Below are 23,301 nucleotides of genomic sequence, written 5' to 3'. Positions count from 1 at the left end.
TCATATGCAGTGTCTTTTTTTTTTAACTTCGCAAGTCCTGACCTAACCATTGCTGACAATCCATCCCTCCATCTACTTTAGCAGTTCTCTTCTCAATTGCCTTAAAGTAAGTGATGCTCAAACTTCTACCCAGTGCTTTTCTATTCCTTCTGTACACACTTATTCCTTTCCACAGTCTTACCAATGCCTGTTAAACTCTTGAAAGTTCCAGCCATCCTGGCCCTGACGTTGTACCACCTATGGGATGTTGCCCACAACCAATCTGTGACAGCAGGGGCCAGCTTACCTGTTGAGGTGAGGTTTAAGAGTCCTGACTTCATTGTGGACCCAAAAGAAGTGAGCAAGTCCTCGTGCCCCAGGCACTGGGAATCCACTGCTATAGTGTGGCTATAGTTTGTTCCCTACCCAAGCATGGTCCCCAGTGTGGTGGTTTGGTGTGGTTGAACCTTTCAAAAGTGGGGCCTAGTGGAAGGTAATTAGGTCATGACGTATCAGATTTTGTCTTTTAACAAAAATACATCAAAGTTTCAAGGGATTCCCATTCTCTTGGAATAATATAGTTACAGTCTTAGTACTCAAAAGTGTGTCCCTAGAGCTTGTTAGAAATGCAAACTTTTAATTGCTATCCAGGACCTATTGATGTGGAATCTGCATTTTAACAAGATTTCTACTAAAGTACGAAAAGCCCTTTCTTCAAGGCCTTATATGGTCTGGTCCTATTCCCTTGTAGCCATCTCATGTTATGTTCCTCCGCAACTCATTGTGCCCCTGCCTCTGATGGCCTCCATTCTGTCCCCTCATATCTTGTGCTCCTCTTCACCATAGGACCTGGTCCCTGCAGTTCACATCTGCACATCTGGAATGTTCTTCCCATCATTTCCTTGCTTGCTCCCAGTTGATTCTTTCAGACCTCAGTTCAAATGTCATTTGAAGAAAGCTCCTTGCCCCTAAGCCCCCTTATACACTTGCACAATTCCTTGTGTTTTTCCTTTGGAGCACCTAATACAAATTGTAATTATATGTTATTTGTGTGAATATTTAGTGAATGCACATTTCTCTTCCTAGGCTACAAATATATGAAGACAAAGACGTCTGTTTCAGATATCTGACAGAAATATCCTTTTGGCACATCTTTGTTTTCCTCATAACTTAGTACAATGCCTGGAATGTAATCAGTATTTAAGAAAACATATCCCTTGCCACTTTTGTTAAAGATATATTTATTGTGCATTTATTGTGCATTCGAGTATTTATTAAGTATCTACTGTGTGCCAGACACTGTGCTAGGTACTGAATATATATGAAAGAGCAAAATCAGTGTTTCTACCCTCATGGCACTTACAGTATAGTGGGGTGTTATGGTTTGGATCTGGAATGTCCTCCCCAAAGCTCATGTGTTGAAAATATGGTCCCCCGTGCATTTAAGTTCAGAGGTGGGGATTTTAAGCAATGATTGGGTCATGAGGTTCTGACCTCATCTGCGGATTAATCCACTTGATGGATTAATTCACTGATAGTTGAATGGACTACTGAAAGGTGGGACCTAATTGGAGGAAGTTCCTACCTGAGGGCAAGGAAGGTGTTTTTCTTCTCTCCTGCCCTTTCATCTCTCTCTCTTTCTCCTTTCTGGTTGCCATGAACTGACAGCTTTACTTTTCCATGCCCTTCCACCATGATATGATACTGCCTTGGAGTCAGCAGACCATGGACTGAAGCCTCAGAAACTGAAGGCCAAAATAAATCTTTCCTACTCTAAGTTGTTCATGTCAGGTATTTTGGTCATTGCAATGAAAAGCTGATTAACACATGAGAGGAAACAATCAAATAATCACAAATAAACTGAGATAAATAGGTATAAAACAAAGGTAATATTGCTATGAACATTCATGAGATCTGGTCAGAGATATTTTCTATTTGTGGCTACCTAATATAAAACCAAAAATTGACAGGTACTTTTCTTTTTAAAAACAGCTTTATTGAGATATAATTCATATATTATAAAATTCACCCATTTAAATTGTAAATATTCATGGGTTTTTGTATATTCACAAATTTGTACAACTATCACTGCTAATTTTAGAATGTTTTCATTACCCTAAAAAGAAAGCTTGCTTCCATTGGCCATCACCTCCATCCTCCCCAGTCACTAATTGACTTTCTGACTCTATGGATTTGCCTATTCTGGACATTTCATATAAATGGAGTCATAATGAATGCTGTTTTGTGATTGGCTCCTTTCATTTAGCATATTTTTCAAGGCTTATCCAATGTGCAGCCTCCATCAGTACTTCATTTCTTTTTATTGATGAATAATATTCCATTGTACCATGTGTTTTTTTAGCACAGTCAGAAACAGGATGCTGGTCCATATTTTTCTCCAGAGCCAACAAATTCAGTTTGTCATGTTTCCAGAAAAAGGTGACAGTAAGTAAATGTTAGCTGAGCCTTACAGGGATGGCAGCCGTGTTTAGAAAGCTGCTTTTCATGAGTGATCTTATTCACTCAGTTCTCTTAGTCTATTTAGTATTTCTGACTCACAAAACGGAAGTGATTCTATTTTGGCATTCTTTCTTTTTCTCCTGCTTGGTCTCTTTTGACTTACTGTGTTAAATTATGCAAGTCACTTAAACTGTTTATTTAACTCCTGCATGGTCTGTAAAATAAGCCCATTTCAGCCTGCTTGTTTGCCAAGGCTGTTTGGAGACAATTTTTCATATGATATGCATCATCAGCTCCCACAGAAGGCAAAAGGAATTTGATGTGTGGGGGTAGTCCGGGATCTAGTCCAAAATTAGTGCTCATCTGGAAGAAATATGGAAGCCTGATACTCGCTTGCTGGCCTTTTCGTTGTTTTCACTTACTGCCTTCCCTTTGAGGAACTTTGTAAATCTCTATCTCTTTTGCGTTTTTTTTTTTTTTTTTTTTTTTTTTTTTAATATAAGACGAGATCACCTTAAAAAAACAAAACGGACTGCAGTGGAAAAAGCCTTCCGATATTCTCTGTTGAGCAACTGTGACTCAAAGAGAGTAATTTGTCTGACCTAGTTTTGTGACCTGGGAATACCCATAACTTTCAAAATTTGTCCCCTTCCCCTCTCCACTTCTCTTTTTACTCTTCGACTGACCTCAGCTTGGGATGTAAAATTCAGTTAGATTTAAATTACCATTCATGCAATGTGCTGTGTGCTAGGCGCTGCAGAGGATGCAAATCCTTGCTTTCAAACGTTTGCATCTGGTGGAGATATAGGGGGGTGTACATAAAACAGATGAGTAAGAGCCAAGAGGGGCGAAAAAAACCTAGAAAAATGTTCAGGGAGCAGAAACAATAGAAGAGATATCTGCTAGGTGGAGAGACAGGCATGGTTACACGGAGATTGTTTTGAACTGTATCTTCGGGGGTAGTTACAACCTTCAAAGGCGGCATACAAAGAAATAGCATGTAAATGTGGGTATCCTTGGAGTGTGGAGGTGTACAGCAGTGGTCTCAGGTGTAAAGGCAGCTGTGAAAAATAAACCTGAGCAGGTAGGATGGACCCTTGAGTACTGGGCAAGGGAATCTGTTCTTGATAATGTAAGCAAAAGGACGTCAATAAAGGTTTCTGGCAAGGTGTACATCAAAACTGCTCTTAAGGACAATTAACTTCCCAGGAGGATGAAGGATGGACTGACGAGAGACTTCAGGCTGGGAGGCTAAATAGGAGGATGGTATAATAGTGCGTGCGGGCAGAGGGACTAGAAGGACGTGACCGACCTCTACAACAAGGTCTGAGGTCTTCTAGAGCTGGAGAAGGCTGGGGGTAGACCCGTCAGGACCGAACTACTTAGGAATGGGACTGGAAAGAGCCAAAAAGTTACAGACACACTCTTCAGTGTCGACGGGTGGTCTTCCCTGGCCCCCGATTGGCTATCCCGGCTGCCAGTCCCGGGAAGGGGCGGCGCCCTGTCCCCGCCCGCCAGGGGCTCCGAGAGAGGCGGGCGCGGGCTGAGAGCCCGGAGAGCCCGGGGAGCCGGGGAAGCCCGGGACCAGGCGCAGCCGGCAGGGACATCGGGTGCTGGCACCGGGGACCCGCAGCAGAGGTAAGCGGGTGGGCAGTACCCGGGGCCTAGGGGCGACCCCAGTGCCTCTGCCACTCCGGGATCCCCGCCCCCTCGGGAGCGCGCCGTCCGGGGGGCTCACCGAGCCGAGGATGGGGGCGGCGGGCCGAGCCGGCGGCTGGGACCCTGGGGATGGAGCGGCTGGCGCAGCACTGGAGCCCGCGTCTCCCTCTGCAGCCCGGGTCTGCCTCCAGGTCTGGGTCTGGTCTGCAGGGGTGGGCTGGGGGCGGTGGCCCGCACCCCTACGTCCCCTGGGCTCCTGTGACGTTTTGTTTGAAAACCGGGGGCCCGGGCTTCTGGCACCGCGCCGGTGGTCCTCGGGGGCGCAGCGGGGCCCCAGGTTAGGGATGCCCCCGCAGTTAGGGATGCTGCGGCTTGGCCTCGGCTTCTGGGGAGCCCCACAGTGATCTCCTGGCGAAACTTCTCAAAACTTTAAAGAGCCATTTTCTACACCTCGAGTTGCCGGGACGTCAAAGTGCCCTAAGGTGACCTATCACGAAACTACGCTGTCCCCGAAGTCAGTAGACCCCTTTTTAAAAGACGGAACATTTTAGCCGTGGTATTTTGAGCGCGAGACGCTGTGGGGAGAGAAGTTGCGCGGGGAAAGCACTAGAGCTGGGCTACCTGCGGGTCACTACTTTCTTTGTGAAAATTCCAGTCTTTGCAAGTCTGGACCTCACCGCCCCGTGCGTGCCTGAGGAGTGTGCGGCGAGGAGCAGGCTGTTTGGGGCAGTGCCACCGAAGGGCAGGCGTGGCCGAAATGGGGCTAGGTGGTGGTGGTAAGGTTCTTTAAACAAGGGATGCCTCAGTCTGGTCAAGAAAGGCATCTTTTATGTTTAAAAAAAAAAATAAAACGAAAGAAAGAAAGAAAAGAAAAGAAAAGAAAAGCACAGTTACCTGGTTCAGTTAAGCTGTCCCTTAAGAGAAGAAAACTAAAGAATGTGAGAGGTTAACCCTGAACTCCATCAGGGTAAACCAAAGTAGATGAATCTTTCCTTTTGGGGTTTGGTAAGAGAAACAGGAAGTCAGAGATTCAGAGAAAAGAGCATTCACTCCACAATTGTAAACAGTTTATTTTGTGTCAGTAAATATTCCCCAAAGTCACTGAAGGTATTTGGAAAACCCAAGACTTTTCCTTGTCCCCTGCAGAGAAACTTTCAAATTCAGAATCTAGATATATTTAAGTAATTGGTTATAGCTCCATTGTTGTATAGTTCTATAACATCAGTGGTAATGTTATTGTTCTTAGAATTCTTACTCAAGATGGTGCGTTAACGCAAGCTACTTTATACTTGTTATACACTGATATTACAGAATGAAATGAGGAAACCGGGTGTGTAGACCTCAGTGTGGACCAATCTGCAACTCTGCTTTTTTTTTTTTTTTTTTTTTCCCTCGGTGGTGTTACTGAAGATTGAACCCAGGCCCCACACATGCTGGGGAAGTGTGATAACATTGACCTACATCCCCAGCCTTTTTAAAAAATTATTTTTATTTAGAGACAGGGTTTTACTAAGTTGACCTGGAGCTTGGAATCCTCCTACCTTAGCCTCCTTAGTAGCTGGGGTTATATGCGATCTCCACTGCTTCTCCTGCAGTTTTGTATTTTTACTTTTAATTTACTATGACCTAATTAAAATGGAATGCAGATGTTAAGTGCATGTAATAAAATTCTTAGAGCATTACTGCCTCACTGTAAAATGCATAATTAGCATAACTAAAATAGGTGTGTTTATTTTTGATGTTATTTGTTGTGTTGTTTTTCATTGTAAAGTGCTTTAAGTAAGATATATGCACAATGCTTTTCATTTTTGAAGTTAACAGTTACCTCTTTATTTTTTGAGTTAATGGTGACATTCTTGGGAGAGATAATAACCATGCATAATGGATCATTAAACGGTCCATGTGTAAATGTTGTCTTAGTGTACATCCACATAAACTGCTACTTGTTCATAAATGTATGTAATTCACAAACCATAAAATTTACATTATAAAAATGTGCAGTTCAGTGATTGTTTAGTATATTTTCCAAGTTGTGAAATCATTACCACAATCTAATTCTAGGATATTTTATCACCCCCATAAAGAAACCCCATCCCCATTAGTAGTTAGTCCCCATTGCCCTTTTCTCAACCCCTGTCAACCACTAAATGCTTTGTCTCTGTGTGTCTGGTTTGTTTCACTTAGAATAATATTTCAAGGTTCATCTATTGTTATAGCCTGTAGAAGTATTTAATACCTTTTTTTGTATCTGAATAATATTCCATTTTGTGTTTGTATCACATTTTGTTTATACATTCATTTGAGGGTGGACACTGGGTTGTTTCCTCTTTTTGGTTTTTATGATAAGATGTTATGAACATTTGTGCATGGGTTTTTGTGAGAACCATGTATTCAGTTCCCTTGGCTCTATACTTCACATTGGAATTGCTGGGTCATAAGGTAATTTCATGTTTAAACTTTGGAGGAAATGTTAAACTATTACCCAGAGCAGCTGCAATATTTTTGCAATGCCACCAATAATATATGAAGGTTCCTTCTCCATATTCTGATCAACATTTGTTAGTATGTGTTCTTTTTCATTTTACTGTGTCTATCCTACTTGGTATGAAGTAGAATGTCATTATGATTTTGATTTTTCACTTTCCTGTATAGTCAATGATGTTGAACATCTTTTCATGTGCTTATTGGCCATTTTTATCTCCTTTGAAGAAAAGTCTATTCAGATATTTTGCCCACTTTTTAATCAGGTTATCTTTTTTATTGCTGAGTTGTATGAGTCCTTTATATATTCTGGAAACAAGTCCCTTATCAAGTACATGGTTTGCAAAAATCACCCCCCCCCATTTTGTAAATTGTTTATTCACTTTCTTGATTGTGTTCTTTGAAATTCACATTCTTAAATTTCGATGAGGTCTATTTATCTATTTCAATTATTTGTGCTTTAGGTCATATCTAAGAAACTGGGGCCTGGTTCAAGGTCATGAAGATTTATACCCATTTTCATGTAAGAGTTTTAGAACTTTGGGTCCTACATTTAGGTCTTTGATCAATTTTTGGGATAATTTGTGCATATGGTATGAAGTAGGGATCCAAATTAATTCTTGTGCATTTGGGCATCCAATTGTCTAAGCATCATTTGTTTAAAATACTATTCTTTCCCCCACTGAGTGGTCTTGAAACTTTTGCCAAAAGTCAATTGAGTGAAAAGGTGAGGTTTTATTTCTGGATTCAACTTTATTCTATTGATCTATCTGTCTACCCTTATGCAAGTATCTTGCAGTCTTGAGATCTGTGGCTTTGCTGTAAGGTTAGAAAGTTGAACACGTGAGTCCTCAAACTTCAAAAAATTGTTTTGGCTATTCTGGGTCCTTCAAATTTCCCTGTGAATTTTAGGATTAACTTATTAATTTCTGCAAAAGAAATAGTTGCACTTTTTGAAAGGATTGTATTGAGTATGCCATCTTCACAGATTCAATCTTTCAATCCATGAGCATGCAATTTCTTCCATTTATATAGATCTTTAATGACTTACATGGATGTTTTGGAGTTTTCAGAGTACAAATCTTGCATCTGTTTTGTTAAATTTATTCTTAAGTATTTCATTTATTTTGATGATATAGTAAATGGAATATTTTCTTAATTTAGGTTTTGGATTTTTCCTTGCTAGTATACAGAAGAACAATTGATTTTTATATATTAATCTCGTTTCCTGAAATCTTGCTTAATGCAATAGTCTAACAGTTTTTAAACTATTCCTTAGAAAATTCTAAGGAATCATGTCATCTGCAAGTATAGTTTTACTTCCTTTCCAACCTGGTTGCATTTTATTTTGTTTTCTTGCCCTGGCTAGAATATCTAGTACAATGATGAATAGAAGTAATGAAAGCAGACATCCTTGTCTTTCATGACTTTAGTGGGACAACTTTCAGTCATTTACCAGTGTGTGAGATATGAGCTGTGGACTTTTTACAGATGTCCTTTATCAGGTTGGGGAAATCCCTTTCTATTGCTGGTGTATTGAATGCCTTTATTATGAGGGTTATGTATTTTCTTAGATGCTTTTCTGAGTTGTTGAAATGATCATGTGGTTTTCGTAATGGTATAATACCTTGATTTATTTTTATTTGTTGAGAAATATTTACTCCTTATGTTATTTCTGACTATAAACTGGGGATGTAGTTCAGTGGCAGAGGACTTGCCTTTCATGAGCAAGTCCCTGGGTTCTATTTCCAACACTGAAAACAAAAGCAAACCTGTAGACATTTTACACTAGAACACAAATAAGTTAGTCTAAATGAAGATAAAAAATTAACCTGCATGAACTAGATTACTTTTTGCTTAAGATAGCAGTGTCCCTACTTTCTGCACAATTATATGAATGGTTCAATGTTTAAGGATGTCCGTTTTATGACTGCTTTTTATTTTTAAATATTTCATCCATATTTTATTTCCCAGTCTCTTCTCAAGCTAATAATGAGAGAAAATAAGTAACAGTAGAATGATAAAAAGTTTGTGTTTGACAAATTGTATTATCTACTCCTAAATCATTAACAGTAAATGCTGAAGTGAATCATTAATAGTAAATGCTAATATGGGAAATGAAAAAGATTATTTACAAGGCTAATATTCTAAAAAAAAAAAAAAAAAAAAAAAACCACTGACAAAACAGGGAAGCAAGGATTCTATAGAAGCAAAGAAACAAGAAGAGAATGATGTCCAACTCTGTCATGATGAGTTTCCCTTAAACTGTAACTAGGATTGAGGGGTATCTGGAGGCTTTGAGATGGTGCTTTTAAAAGTTGTAGCCTTAGTAGAACAATTCTGCTTGTATTTATTTATTTGTTTCTAAAAGATGGAGTGGTAATGCCAGTATTAATATGAAAAGTGGATTGAGCACAAACCAATACTTATGCTAGGAAAAAATTTTAATGGGATTTTATTGGCATAAAGTTTTTAAAAAATTGGTATAGATTTGGAGGGGGATGAATGACACTAAATATTGGGAAAATAAACTTGGTTGTATTTTTATAGAACAAAAAAATAAAATAACACACTTCCACTGAAGAACCCTCCAGGGCCTAAGAGTTTTACTGTAACCTGTTCCTCATGCCTGGGATTTGGCTTCTGCAGGAGATCCATTCCTAATGTAAATTTTATCAGTTCATAGCAAGGGCAATTCAGAAATACATTATTTAGACTGTTTATTATAATAATGCAATAAAGCATCAACAGAGGGCTGAGGAGGTAGCTCATTGGTAGAGCACTTGTCTATCATGTGTGAGGCCTTGGGTTTGATCCCCAGCACTGAAAAAAAAAAATAGCAAACATTTAAAATTGCTTTTATGACTCTCAGAGCCAGGAACAATCATGCTTCCAAAATCAAGTAACACCTATTTCAAAACCAGTTCCCTGGCCTCTTGTCTTCCTCCCTATAGTGTTTCTCCTCCAAAAGGAAAGTTAATATCATGGAAAATACTGAGTCCAGATTAATGTAGATGCTTCCAAATTTCATATTTATAGGTTTTCTCTTATTACATCAAATAAAAATTATGCAAACTTGTCAGGATCATAACTTACCTAGATAAATATGCCAAAGGATTTCTGGCTTGAAGAATAGCCTGGACTTGGACAAATTCAGAGTGGTGCTAAGTAATAATTTTAGAACAAATCTAATACATACTTGTAGCACTGGTATGGTGTTTATGTTATTTTATTGTGCTACCAATTGCCTCAAACTGTGATACTTCTATAAATTTAAGAGTGTGGTAAAATTGTGAGCTGATAGATTTTAAAAGTTTAACTGTTGGACAGGATTAAAAACAATAGTACTCTGTGCTGTGCTATTGTACTATCCAAAGTTCTGTTAGAAACAGCAAATATTTAATTTGTTCCTCACAACTTACCAGTGAGGAAGAATGGTTTGTGATTGTCAGCATCTTTCTTTTTCTAGATTGTGTAAACCAAGACATAAAAAGGGTAAGTAGCACAGTTGGGCTTTGGCCCCTGGCCTCCTGTCTCTCACTCAGTTTTTTCCATAAACTATACCAGCTTCTGGAATTTATCTTCGAATTTAAAACTTGTACCTGGATATCATTAGATGGTGACTATAATGTGTACATTGGGTAATTTAATAGCTTATTTTGAATACTAAAGTGTTATGCTGTTTGAATGCTTTCCTTTTTTAGAATAATTATGGCAGAGCCTTCTGATCCAGAAGGACCAATAGATTGGAAAGAGCGATGCGTAGCTCTGGAGTCTCAGCTTATGAAATTTAGAGTTCAAGCAAGCAAGATACGAGAGCTTTTAGCAGACAAGGTAAGCTTTTCTCCTTGTCTTTGTTATTAAGTATCAGCTACTCTGGGCCCTTTTCATGTATACTAAATACACTCAGTACTTTTGGGGTTAAGCCCATTATTTATTTTGTAAAATAAATAATATAATTTAAATATTTGCCAAGATTTGAAGCTATATTTGACATATTCCTTCTCCACTGTTAGGGTAAATTGGGTAGTGGATTAAAAAGATTTATTTGCAAATGCTAGTGGAATATGTGAAAATCGTGTATGTTAAATGAATGTGGCATTCATTCATTCGGAGAGAAAGCTATAGTTCATTTGATTTTGCTAGAAGAATTTAATTGCATTTTAAACTACTAAATGTTTGAGAATATAATTTTAAGGTGATTATAGACTACAGATCCTTATTTACAGTAAAATGTGTTTATAATGTATTTGAAAGTATATACCTGCTTAGAAATTTGTGCTTATTAACTGTACATCATTAAACTATCATTGGGGCTAGAATTGTGTTGAATATAATTATATGTTTCTCCTAATAGTTGTAATAAAGCAATTAGAATTTTGTGTCACAGGATTTTTGTTTTCACAAATACATATATAAAACCAGTACATTCATTAATTCAATCAATCATTCAACACAAATTTTTTGAGGGCCAGTTATGTACCAGATTGGGTTCTTTATTTTACAATTACATATGTAAACAGACAACCTGTGTTTCTGATCCAGATAATTTGGATTTTAGACCCATGCAGTTCAATATGGTAGTTTCTGGCCACATATGGTTACATTTCAGATGAAGGCGGTTCAAATAGAAATATAAAATACACGCTGGATTTCAAGGATTTAGTATGAAAGAAAGTAATTAAGGAATAAATTTTATGTTGATTGCGTTGATACTACTTTGGATATTAGGTTAATTGGACAATATTAAGATTAATTTTACTTTTTAATGTGTGCACTAGAAACTTTTAATTATGTGTATGGCTCACATTATACTTCTAGACAGCACTGGATACATATTTGGAACTCATCAGAAGAATTTGCAGGTGGTTTCTTACGCTCTAGTCCACATAATCTTTTTGGGATAGAGACTGCTACCCATATCACATCTCCAAACAAGATCTTAAATCTTTATTCATTAGCCAACAATCTCTGAGAAGTAGTCTGCTAAAATCCAGTGAAACATCATTCCTTTTAAGTTTTCATATATACCATCTTAAATTTTTTGTATTTTAACATATTTTAGGTAGAAAGACTAAGGTTATCCTATTCACTTTGGATCAGCAGTAATCTAGTAAGTCTTTGAAGAATAAAACCCCAATATCAATGCGCCCTATGATATTAGAATAAAAATTATAGCTCAGGGAAAAAAAATTGAATATCTCCAAATAGGGAAAACTTATCCTAAAACAAGGTTAATGACTAATCCTTTGTCTTTTGCTCTTTTCTTTATATATATATCATCTCCCATGTTGTATGTGATTTATCTAGTATTTTCCACAACCCCAACCAACCCATACAATAATTTTTGTCTAGATCCACCGATTAGACCCTTGCTGCTAGATCTCAAGGACACTTGCCAGGTGTTGCCTTAGCCTCTGTGAAGTTGACGCTGCTGACCAGAACCACCTCCTCAGAATTTTCTTGGTTTTCTTAACTTCTCTATTGTTTTAGTCTCCATACAGAGTAAATAAAAATTCTGCTCATTTGGGTTTCAATTAGTTAAACTTTAAATTTTGTGGCAACATTTGTTCTGTTCTTTAGAAAGCATATTGCAGCAAGTGTCTCTCTGAGTGCCCATCTTTTAAATTATAAAATTCATGTTTTCTCTTTTATTTTTGGTGCTGGGGCTTGAACCCAGGGCCTTGTGCATGTGAGGCAAGCACTCTACCAACTGAGCTATATTCCCAGCCCCCCCAAATTGGTGTTTTTTCTGTAGGTAAAATCATAAATAACTTTTTGATTACCAATCTTTAGGCTATTAGATTTAATATTTTCTTTGTCAGTAAATGAGTACTCAAGAAGAATATTATTTTAAAATTGCTATTTTAGTTGTAGTTTCTTTTCTTTCTTTTTTGTCATTATTTTATGTCTATAACTTGAATCCTTTGACAGATCTAAGAGATGGAATTATTCAGATGCATTTTATATATTGGAAAATGGCTAAGTATGCCAAGTTACTCATGGTTTCCTATTAAATATATTCAACACTAAAATGGGAGTAAGGATTCTCACAGTCCTTTCTGTTATATTTCATTATGAAATGTTTTCCCAAGTTTAAAATTTCCTTTTGGTCTCCACCCATATTTTAAGGAAAATAGGTAATATTTATTGATTTATTATGTATTAAGCACTTTATAGGTCTAATTTATTTAATTTGTCTAACCACTTGTGAGAGAATAAGTTTTATTGTCCCCATTTTATAGATTAGGAAACTTAAGCTTACTCTGTGCCAGGAATTATTCTAAGTGCTATATATGTATATACACACACTAAGTTTTATATATTTATAAAAAGTTTTATATATATATATATACACTAAATCTTATACATACATATACAAAGTTTTATACACACACACACATACATACACACACACACACACACACAAAGTTTTAATCCTTTCAACAATCTTAGGAGGTAGGTACTAATATTACCTATATTTACCCAAGAGGAAAATTAGGCATAGGAAAATTATTTAATTTGTCTGAGTTTACACTGAAAAAATAAGTGATGGAGTCAAGAATTGAAGCTGTTTTTAAAGCCTAAATGATTAGCGGTCACCCTATATGGCCTATCTAATCTAGTTTTATTACCATCCTCCTTGCTCTCTCTGATGTTTCTACCCTCTCATTTATTGTCTTCTATTTAACCGTGCATCATATGAATTCATCTCTGTGTGGGGCCAGGTATCTGTGTGTGTATGTCTGCAGTTACAACAATTTATATAACATTACATATTTTTCAGAGCAACCCTATTGCACTGTTTCTGAATACCAACTTGAGTCGATTGTTGCATTCCTGAGACTAGTCTGTTCCCATCCACAACCTTTGGTTTTGTGTTAGGACCAGTCTGCCCCAAGGTTTCTGCCTAATAATTCTCCATGCCTGCTCCCCACATGAATGTAGCCCCAAGGCTGAAGATTCTTAAGAGAGTATTAATTTGATTCTTTAGCTCTTTGCCAGGAATTGGGGCCAACTCCTTCCTGCAACAATTTGGATTCTTGGTTCCATTTTATTGGTGCTGGCCGTAGGCAGCTAATGCCAGTTTCCAGCTATGGCACCCAAGCCTTTACTATAGTCACTAGCTAGTTTCAACCCCATAGCAACTCTATGAGGTAATTATTATTCCCACACTCTAATGATATTAACATTAAGATTGAGTGTAATTGATTAATATGTCCAGCATGACACAGCTAACAAATAGCAGAGCTGTCATTAAACCTGAGATTTTTTGGCTTTATTGTGATGCAGTTAATAGAGTACCTGGCACACAGAAATGACTCATTATTACTTTTTTCTTTCCTTCTTTGTCTTCTTTCTCCTTTCTTCTTTCTCTCCTCTCTTCTCTTCCCTTTCTTTTCCCTCCTCCTTTCCTTTCCCTTCCCCTCCTCCCTCTTTCTTTGGATCAAACCTAGGGCCTTGAGCGAGCTAGGCAATCATTCTACCACGGAGAAACCCTCTCAGGCTCTCAGGGATCATTCTGAATAGACACACTGTATAAATGTATGATGAGATAATTTAAATATAATTACAGATCGATAAGAGACATATTTTTGAATTTTGTAAGGGAAAAGGTATGAGATTATCAGAGTATTTTAGAATCAAAGATGAATTTCTATTTTATATATTTGTTTTATTTTTGAAGATGGAGTAGAGTACATGAGATTTTTTAGAAAGTGATTTTTGTACTTATTTTTCACCCCCATCACAATTTTCAAGAAACTTAGAATATTAAAGCTAGGGGAGAAAAAGACCTTATTGAAGTCTTGGACAAGTGCTGCTGTAAGTGGGAGAGGTCTTTAGAGGAATTTAAGGAATGGTTTTGGAAATATCCTTAGTATGCCAAATATAAACTCTTCAGGGAAGCTGCGATGTAAGTAGTTTTCCTACCTTACAAGATTACTGGTTAGTTTTCTGAGTCAGGGAGGGAAGAGGGAAACTTTCTTTACAAGGTGAAATGAAATGTTATTTCCTATGCGTTAGATTTTTCAGTGAAAAGGAAAGGAGAAAAATAAGAATTTTCCCTTTGGGCATCAGCATGGCCCCTGTAACCTAATGCTTACTGCCTTTACCTGACGCAGCGTAGCCATCTGAGATTTCCTGCTTTGGTCTTCCTTTCATGAATATGTTTCCCTTGAGGTGATCCAGGAATGCTTCCTAGGAATAAGGAGTCCCTGGACAGCAAGCATATGCTTTCATAGCAGCAAGCCCAATACCGCTGTTAAACTATTTAAACTGTACATCCCTTCGGTTATTTTGTTGGCTCACCTAATGTTGCACAGTACCTGATGGAGATTCAACATATACTAATAGATTTTACAGGCTAACTCAAATGTCATATTTGGGGTTATTGGCTGGTGACATTTATCTTAACAAAATTTATAAAAATGTTTGCTGATAGAGTCTTTCATGGTGTCTATGGGTGAAAATCAGGGAAAGAAATCCTTGGTGAGGAATTGCTGTCCACATTAGTGAGTGTGAAGGTCCTAAAGATTCTGCCCAAATTAACCAATCCATTGAACAAGTTTATTTGTGCGCAATGCCTGTAACAATAAGAGGATCACTGAGGATTATTCCCAGTGGTGATATGACCCATGCTCACTGGCAAATTCCCCTCTGCCACTTGTCTCTAAGTTCACTCTGGTTACAGAGGGCACTGTGTAGTAGTAAATCAAGCATGAGGTTTAGAATTTGCTGGTTCATTTTATTATTGTATAAGTGGCCTGTTCATAAAATGCTTACTGTATTTTTGACGAAAATTTGATATGGGGCAGTTGATCATTTCAGATGTCTTTTACTGGCTTAGTCTGAATTGGTTGTGGACTTGACCCAAGGTTTACATTGTGGTCTACATTGTGAGAGTAAAAACTTAATGTGAATATGTCCCGCCTTGCCTTTTTGAATATTTGTGAAGTTATTTTCCAACTTGAATGATTATGAAACAAAATAGTCAAAATGAAAGAATTATCTTTCATTCCACCCAATGGTTTTAAAGTGTCTGAAGCGTTACTGGATAAACTTAATCTATTTTTATATCAATTTGATGTGAAGCATTCAGTAGTTATGATCTGTAATATAGATGGTAAATAGTAGTGATTTCCTTTGATCAGTGTTTATCCTGGCTTTTAAATTTTTTTGAAAAGAGTTAAGGCCTTCAGTCATTCATTTTGCTCTTTTTATTTCATTTGTTCAACAAATATTTACTGAGTTTTTGTTAGGTAGTATTCATCATTCTGGCCTCTACTATAGTTATATAAGTAATTGACACACTTAACATCTAGAAAGGGAGCTCTTAATTCTTTCCTATCCAGTGATAGAACTCAGTTAGAATCCCAAATTCAAAATTGAGACATTTTTTGGTTATTTATCTATCCCTCCATTTCTTTCTATGATAGGTTCCCTAAAAACATGTAACTTAAAATTGTTATTATGAATGTTAAAATGGTTATAAGTTACCATTAAAATATTCCTAAACTGAAAGAATAGCAAATGACAGAAATTAAGACCAATGCTTTCCAGCTAAGAATTTTGCGGTTTTATGTATTTGGGACTGATTTCATGTAGTTTTTTGTTACTGTTCATTGTGTGTGTAGTTTATAAATACTGTAACAACTGTGGTTTTTCTAAAAGAACACTAGGGAATGAGAACATGAAGACTGAAATCTTATGTTACTGTCTAGGAATATGAGTTTGCATAATCTTTGTAACAGTTTCCATTTCATGGTATGACTATGAAATAATGTATTTGAAAGTTCCTGGTTCCTGGATTCTAATTGGAATTTCTAAAAAATAATCTTCTATTCTCTAGTTCTTTTTTCTTCCTCTGGGAAAGATTATTTTCCTATTTTTTTCAGGTGGAAACTTTTCTCAAATGTCTGGTGATCTTTGGTGATCTATTTGTATTAAAGAATGGGACATCTGCAAAGTTGGGTGACAATTATATACTAATTGTTAATTACCTGTCAAAATTTTTGCTTTTGGGTGAGTAGGCAGGAGACTGTTTATTAGATTGTGAGCTCATAAATGCCACAATTGTTGGATGAGTGTGCTTCAAACAATTTATTAAATTTTGTAACAGAAGAACTTTCCAATTTTTTAACAGGAAGTAAATGATTAGTTGCTGGACATTTAGCATATGGGGGAAAGTGAGAAGGTTTAAGGCAATTAGCTTATTTTAAAGGACCACACCACTTCCATTAACATCCACTATTTTCAGCCTGACACAGCATTTCTCCTATGGGTCTTTACAGGGTTCTTCTGCAGGGCATTGGGTCCTCAGCAGGAGGAGAAGCTCAGGACTCTCCACACCTTATTTTAGCTTGTGCTTTCCATCATTCTGCTTCACCAAAAACAGAGTGATTGAGTGACTATATGACTGGGTAATAGTAAACGTGTCCTTCACTCCCAAACACCTCTCACTGACAGCCAGCCTCTATTCTTCAAAAGGGTATTGAAAGTCTCTTGGAACTCATTTGTCAGTCCAGAAGGAAAGAGATAATGATGTTGACATCAGTGGTTCCCCAACAGAGAACCTAGCCAGATCACTCAGTATTGAAGTTCTTGGTCAGCAAATCCCATACATGTGTTAAAGCCTCTAGTCCTTTTAGTCCTCCACCCTTAAATCTAAGTTGCTTCTCATGCATAACTGAATATCCAAGAAAAGCCTGTAACATGAGAGAAAATCAATAAAAACAATACAAAAAAGTTATCCAAAGTAGAAGAATATGAGATTCCAGATGGAAGCCATCTACCTAGATCCTACCACAACAGATAAAATATTTTCCACCCCAAGGCACAATCACCATGAAATTTCAGAATGTATAGCTTAAAGAAAATATTCTGTAAGCTTTCAGAGAGGAAAAACAGGTCACACACAAAGGATCAGTAATTGGAATGGCTTCAGACTTCTCAAATAAAGTTAGACAATAATGAAATGACTTTAAAATTCTGAAGGAAAATTATATCAAACAAAGAGTTCAGTTCAGATGCCAATTATGAATTTCATTTGAAGATAGGATAAAGATTCATGCAAGATTCCATGGAACCTTCCTGGGAAATTTCCTTTGGGATGTGCTTCATTAAAAAGAGGACATAAACCAAACCCAAGACAGATATAGGCTATAGGAAACAGGAGATCCAATGCAGGAGAAATTGGAAAGGTCTACCCAAGAAGGTAGCTGGGCCCAGGTAGACAGGTGAACTAGTCCAAATTGGAAAAGGTCAGAGACTCTATGAGTGCCTTCAAGAAGATAAATTGGTAGAAGGCTAGATGTGAATGAACATCCCAAGAGAGTTTAAACAGTGGCCAGAAATTGGAGTTCAAGTATTGGTAAGTTCATAGAAAGCTAAATAAATAAGTAAGACACTTAACTCCAGGAAAAGATCTTCTAGAAAAGGAAAAAGTAACCATAGTTTGTTACATGATTTTTCTACATATGATATTCACATACATTTTTAAAATTTCTTCCTTTTAAATATACATGATGGTAGAGTGTATTTTGACATGTCATACTACATGGAGTATAACTTCCTATTCTTCTTCATGTACATGATGTGGAGTTACATGGTGGTGTATTCATATATGCGCATAGTAAAGTTACGTCTGATTCATTCTACTGTCTTTCCTATTCCCATCCTTCCTGCCTGCCCCTCATTCCCCTGTATCTAATCCAATGAACTTCTATCCCCCACCCATTTATTGTGTGTTAGCAGTCGCATATCAGAGAGAACATTTGACCTTTGGTTTTTTGGCTTATTTCACTTAGCATCACATACAAATTTTTAATTATCATACATAGGATCAATAATACTGATGTTAAATAATGATTTAACCAAAGGTAAGATATAAAGATATTGAGAGAATGGAATATATGAAGTGTTTATGTTGGTGACCAAAAAGCTAAATCCTCAGTTTCCATTGAAATGGAAAAGAACCAAAGTAACGCCATTTTGTTCTGACCTGACTCCATTGTATGACTGCTTATAATGTTTTCCTTTCAGCCTCCTAAAGCTGTATCTATGTTGACAGTTCAGTAGGACCTTTCCACCTCCCTGACTATGGCCCTGATGTATAACAAAATGACTCTAAAATGTATAATCAAAACAATTCTCTCATGTAATCCAAATGAACTGTCTTGAAGGATCTTTCTGACCTACATGTGCCTCAATTGTTCTTGTGGCTTTTGTGGTTTTTGCCTTTATAACTCTGTACTTCCAAAATTCAGGTACTGGGAGTTCTTTGAGGCATTAGCCTGCTCCCAGCCTTTGCTTGCCTGGCACGCTCATTATAAAGGACCTTTTTTCCCCTTTCAATTTGGCTCAGTAAGCGTGGTGGTTTATAATTCTCACACACCCCATAACACCATCAATGAAGTGAGTAGGAAATCACTAGCAAAAAAAGTTAGCAGAAATAGAAGAATGTTACTTAGAATATGAAGGGAAACAGAAAAAGAATTGGATAAAAAATACACTGTTTTATTAATAAATCTTTTGGTGGTCTATATATTTTGATGTTAGGCACACTCAGAATCTAGATTGTTATATCTTCTTGAAAAATACTCCATTTATAATTATTTACCCTCTTTATTGCTAACAAAAGTTTGGCAATGAAGTCTCTTTTGTCTGATTTGATTAGCTTTTTGCTAATATTTTTGTGTATTATTTCCATTCTTGTATTTTCAACCTCTTAACAATGTTTTAAATGTGGAATTTTTAAATAGTATATAGCTAGATTTCTTTACCCAGTCTCTTTAAATATATTGTATATAGCTAGATTTCTTTATCCACTCTCAAATGTATTGCTTTTCCATATATCATATTGACTGCATTTTATTTCTCCCTATTTTCATCCACATTTTACCCCTGGTGGTTTTGGAAGCTAGAGACTGAATTTCTGTTCTTTTAAATGTAATCACTTGTGTTAGTCAACTTTCTATCACTGTAACAAATACCTGGGATAATAATCTTATAAAGAGAAAAGGTTTGTTTCAGCTTGTGGTTTTGCAGATTTCAGTCCATTATTGGTTGACCTGTTGCTTTTAGGCTTTGGTAAGGCAGCACATCATGGTAGAAGTGTGTGGTAGAGCAAAATTGCTCACCTCATGGCCTGAGAGCAAAAGAGAGAGAGAAGTGAGTAGGATTCCACAATTCCCTTCAAGATCACTCAGTTACCCAAAGACTTCCCACTAGGTTCAGCTCCTAAAGGCTCCATCATCTCTCAATAGTGCCACCCTGGGAAGCAGTCCTTTACATATGAACTTTTGGGGTACATTTAAGACCCAAATATCACACCATTTTAAATTTTAACACTTTAAACTCATGACTCCTTAACTCTTTAAAAAAAAAAAAAAAAAAAAAAAAAAACACCTTACGGAGTTGGCAATAACTTTAAAAAACTTTGTATAAGATCGTAAACCAGAGTTTCTCTGCTTCAGCTGGCAGGTGGGGTCTGCACAAGCTATAGGCCGCCACAGAAGTTTTGTAGCTCTTAATGATGGGCTGTGCCCTCTAGTGCTGCAGCAGACCCTGGAAGCTCACTGTCAATTTCTTCTTTCTGGGTGTTAGTCTCACGAATTCAAAGACTGAAATCCACAGGAACAGAACTCTCACGGTGAGTCAGGGATCTGATAGCAAGTTTTCCTCTGAGTGTGCTCATCTGGGGGTTTATTTAACACTTGGGTCAATGCTGTTGATCCAAACTTGATCAAGGTTTGAATTCATCCAAAATGATGCTATTTAGGGTTTGGAAAAGGACTAATGCCATTAGTTCAAAATTTGCTAATTAGAGTTTGGAAAGGCACTAATGCTCTTGGTTAGGCCAGCAATCCCATTCAGGTCTGCCCTACTTCTGTTTTCCTGCTGCTCATCAGGAAGCAGGAGGTTGAGGTCAGCAGGTTGTGTGTGCTTATGGATTCCGAATCTGCCATGCTTCATGGAGTGGGCTTCTGCAGCAGGTGTTCACACTGTGCCCAGTCCTGGCCACTGTGGAGTGACAGGTGGGCTCACCCTGGCTCACCTTGGTGCTGGCTTGCCACACCTCAGGCTGTGCCAGCATGGCAGGCTCCACACAGCTGAGGTGTGAGATCTCAGCCTTCGCTTTGCACTCCACTGCTTGAATAAGAGCTTCTGGTGGGGCTGTTCAGGCTGGCTGTGCAGCTTGGCAGCCAGTGGGCCATGCCATTCTCCACTCTGAAGAAGTGCCCCAAACTCCCATTAGGGAAAAGGGCAAGGACTGCTTTGGCTACTGCAGGCTGAAAAGGGCAGTGGATGGCAGTCAGGTCCTTCTACAGAGGCCTGTTTAAAGACCTCCAGTAGAAGGGGAATTTGGTTTAGGATTCCATCTTTAAGGCCATTTGGTACTTGAACATCTCACACATCGGGGCAGTCTGGTTGGTACATGATTGGATGAAGTATATATAGAGCAAAGATCATATTAAGATAGCAACAAACAAGATAGTAATACATTTTCTGTAAACAACAACTAGCACAAAAACAATCTATTATTAGCAAGTCCCTGAAAACCATGAAGATGAGTAACTTATTAAAGCTTAAGGTGGGGTCTAACGTGCCACTAATTTGTGAGTGGAGGCTATTTAAGACTTTAGAAACATCAGCAGAGTTGTTAGAAACATATAATATTTAGTTTCTGTATTGTCTTAGGCATTCTCTTGAGCTATAGTTTTTGTAAAATAGCTTCTTCATTAGTGTATGTGTTTGGTTGAGGGATCCCCTTTAGCTGTCAGGTAGGACTTCCTGGGAAAAGTTGGTTAGGACTTCCATGGTTACATTACATCTTTTAAACATAATATAAATAAGTATAGGGGCTAATATAATTATAGGGGCTAAAAAATACCAGTGAAAAATAAATTGAGCTTACCTATGTAAGAGGTTGGGAAGATTTTTATGTCTCACATTGACTTAGAATAGACACATTGACATAGACTTAGAATAGACTTGTGACTCTGATAGTTTTCAGGATAGTTATCAGGTACTGCTGTATTAAGAACCCTCCCTTTATAACCTCCCAATTTTACTTACTTGAAAGAGCTGACACCAGTGTATGTCTCGAGTTACAAAACATTGTCTTCCTTTTATGACTGCTTTAGTTATACTCTCCTGCCAGGTATTCAAGAACAAGTTGGTCAAAAATTGACCTTGTTCCTATCTACTCTTAGGGGTCAGCTAAGATTTGTCAGGAGTCATTCTTGGGAACTTGCAGAGACTCCTGTTGGCTCCTTTAGCTTTCCTCTACCAATTATGCCATCTGTCAGGAAGGGTCAGATACTTGCTGACTATATGTGACTTCCTTTGGAAGCATCAGGGACATTTCTCTCTCCAGTGAACTTCCTCTTTGCAGAAAGTACACCAATTGGCTTCCTTTTCTGTAGGGTCCTCACAGTCCCTTTGATCAGGAGGTGAGGCAACTCACCAGAGTGCTAGGGCCCTAAGTCCTGTTGTTTCCTGAGTTCTGGCAAGGGCCAAAATATTGGCTGGTTTTTCCTTAGCTCTTTTACTGCCTTGACTTTGGTTTCCATGTTTTTGTTTTAAACCCAGCTGACTAGTTTCACCAGTTTTAAAGTCAGAGTAATGGGCTTTGACTTTTGGTACTGGGAAATAAGCATTATATCCTGTCTGTCCTGTAGGTGATGGCTTATTGTCTTAACTCAGAAGTACTACTCCTGCAAAACACTAACAGGCAACAGTTATGAAGTTACTCAAAGCATCCAAATGTCAGCCAGGTTTGAAAATGGACAGTGTATAAAAGACAGCATTTATTGGTCACCTTGCATATATTGGACCTACATAAGCTCTAATTTTAGAAAATTTTACGTAACACTTGTTTGTAAACATTTGTCTAAGTGTTTTTACATAACACTTAGGCAAATCTTAACCATTTAGTTCTCAGATGTATACAGATCTCTAGCCACATATATTTAGGGTGGTCAACTGTATTAGAATAACCTAAAATATCAGCTACTATTTAACCAGTCATGGAGTAACCGTTTAAAAGACCTTAAAATGTTTACAAATACTTTTTAAGACTTAGGATTTTCCTAATAAAACCTAACAGACGTAAGAAATTATGTAGATAATAATCGGATGTCTCTTTTAACAAACATTTGTGAAGAAATGTTTAGTTAAGAACTTTACATTACCCAAGAAAGCCAGGATACCACATAAACCTAGTTAACACTTTAAGCAGGTTATTCCTGCCAAAGAAAAATCCTTTAAAGCAACAAACATTGAACTTTAAACATTTTATAGAAACTAATGTTTTTTATTGACTGATCACCTAGAGAAGCATGTATTAGTAATTTCAAAGACATCTTTGCTTTTACCAATTTAAATTGATTTTTTTGGTTGAAGTTTCACATGAACTAAAAGGCACGTGGATCCATTTTTCTTAATTTATGAGTGCTCATGTATCTGTAAGTCAGTCCTGGTACCATGTAAACAATATAGTGATACAAGCATATATGTAGACATGACGTACAATACATAAATATACACTAATGTACATAAAACAGGAAACAAAGATTTGTTATCTTTCACTAGATGTGTTATCTCCATAAGTAGGAGACGAAAGAGATTATAGTGCCTATCAGATTTAACCCTTTAGAAAGTAAAACAGAGCCTGTCACATATTCTTACATTATGACTTAAGCATCAGAAAAACCTATG

General features: G+C 37.3%; 1 protein-coding gene across 1 annotated transcript in view; it reads left to right on the top strand.

Annotated features, from left to right (window-relative positions):
* Positions 1–3,958: 3,958 nt before the first annotated feature.
* PLEKHH2 (pleckstrin homology, MyTH4 and FERM domain containing H2) overlaps positions 3,959–23,301 on the top strand; it is a 145,936-nt gene continuing 126,593 nt past the window's right edge. The window contains 2 exon segments of the mRNA XM_079109757.1: positions 3,959–4,077; positions 10,284–10,413. Of these exon segments, the coding sequence (XP_078965883.1) occupies positions 10,291–10,413 (123 nt within the window). The 5' untranslated portion in view covers positions 3,959–4,077; positions 10,284–10,290.

Source organism: Sciurus vulgaris (assembly GCF_902686455.1).
Source record: "Sciurus vulgaris genome assembly, chromosome: 14".
Taxonomy (NCBI): Eukaryota; Metazoa; Chordata; class Mammalia; order Rodentia; family Sciuridae; genus Sciurus; species Sciurus vulgaris.
This window is presented reverse-complemented; position numbering and strand designations above follow the sequence as displayed.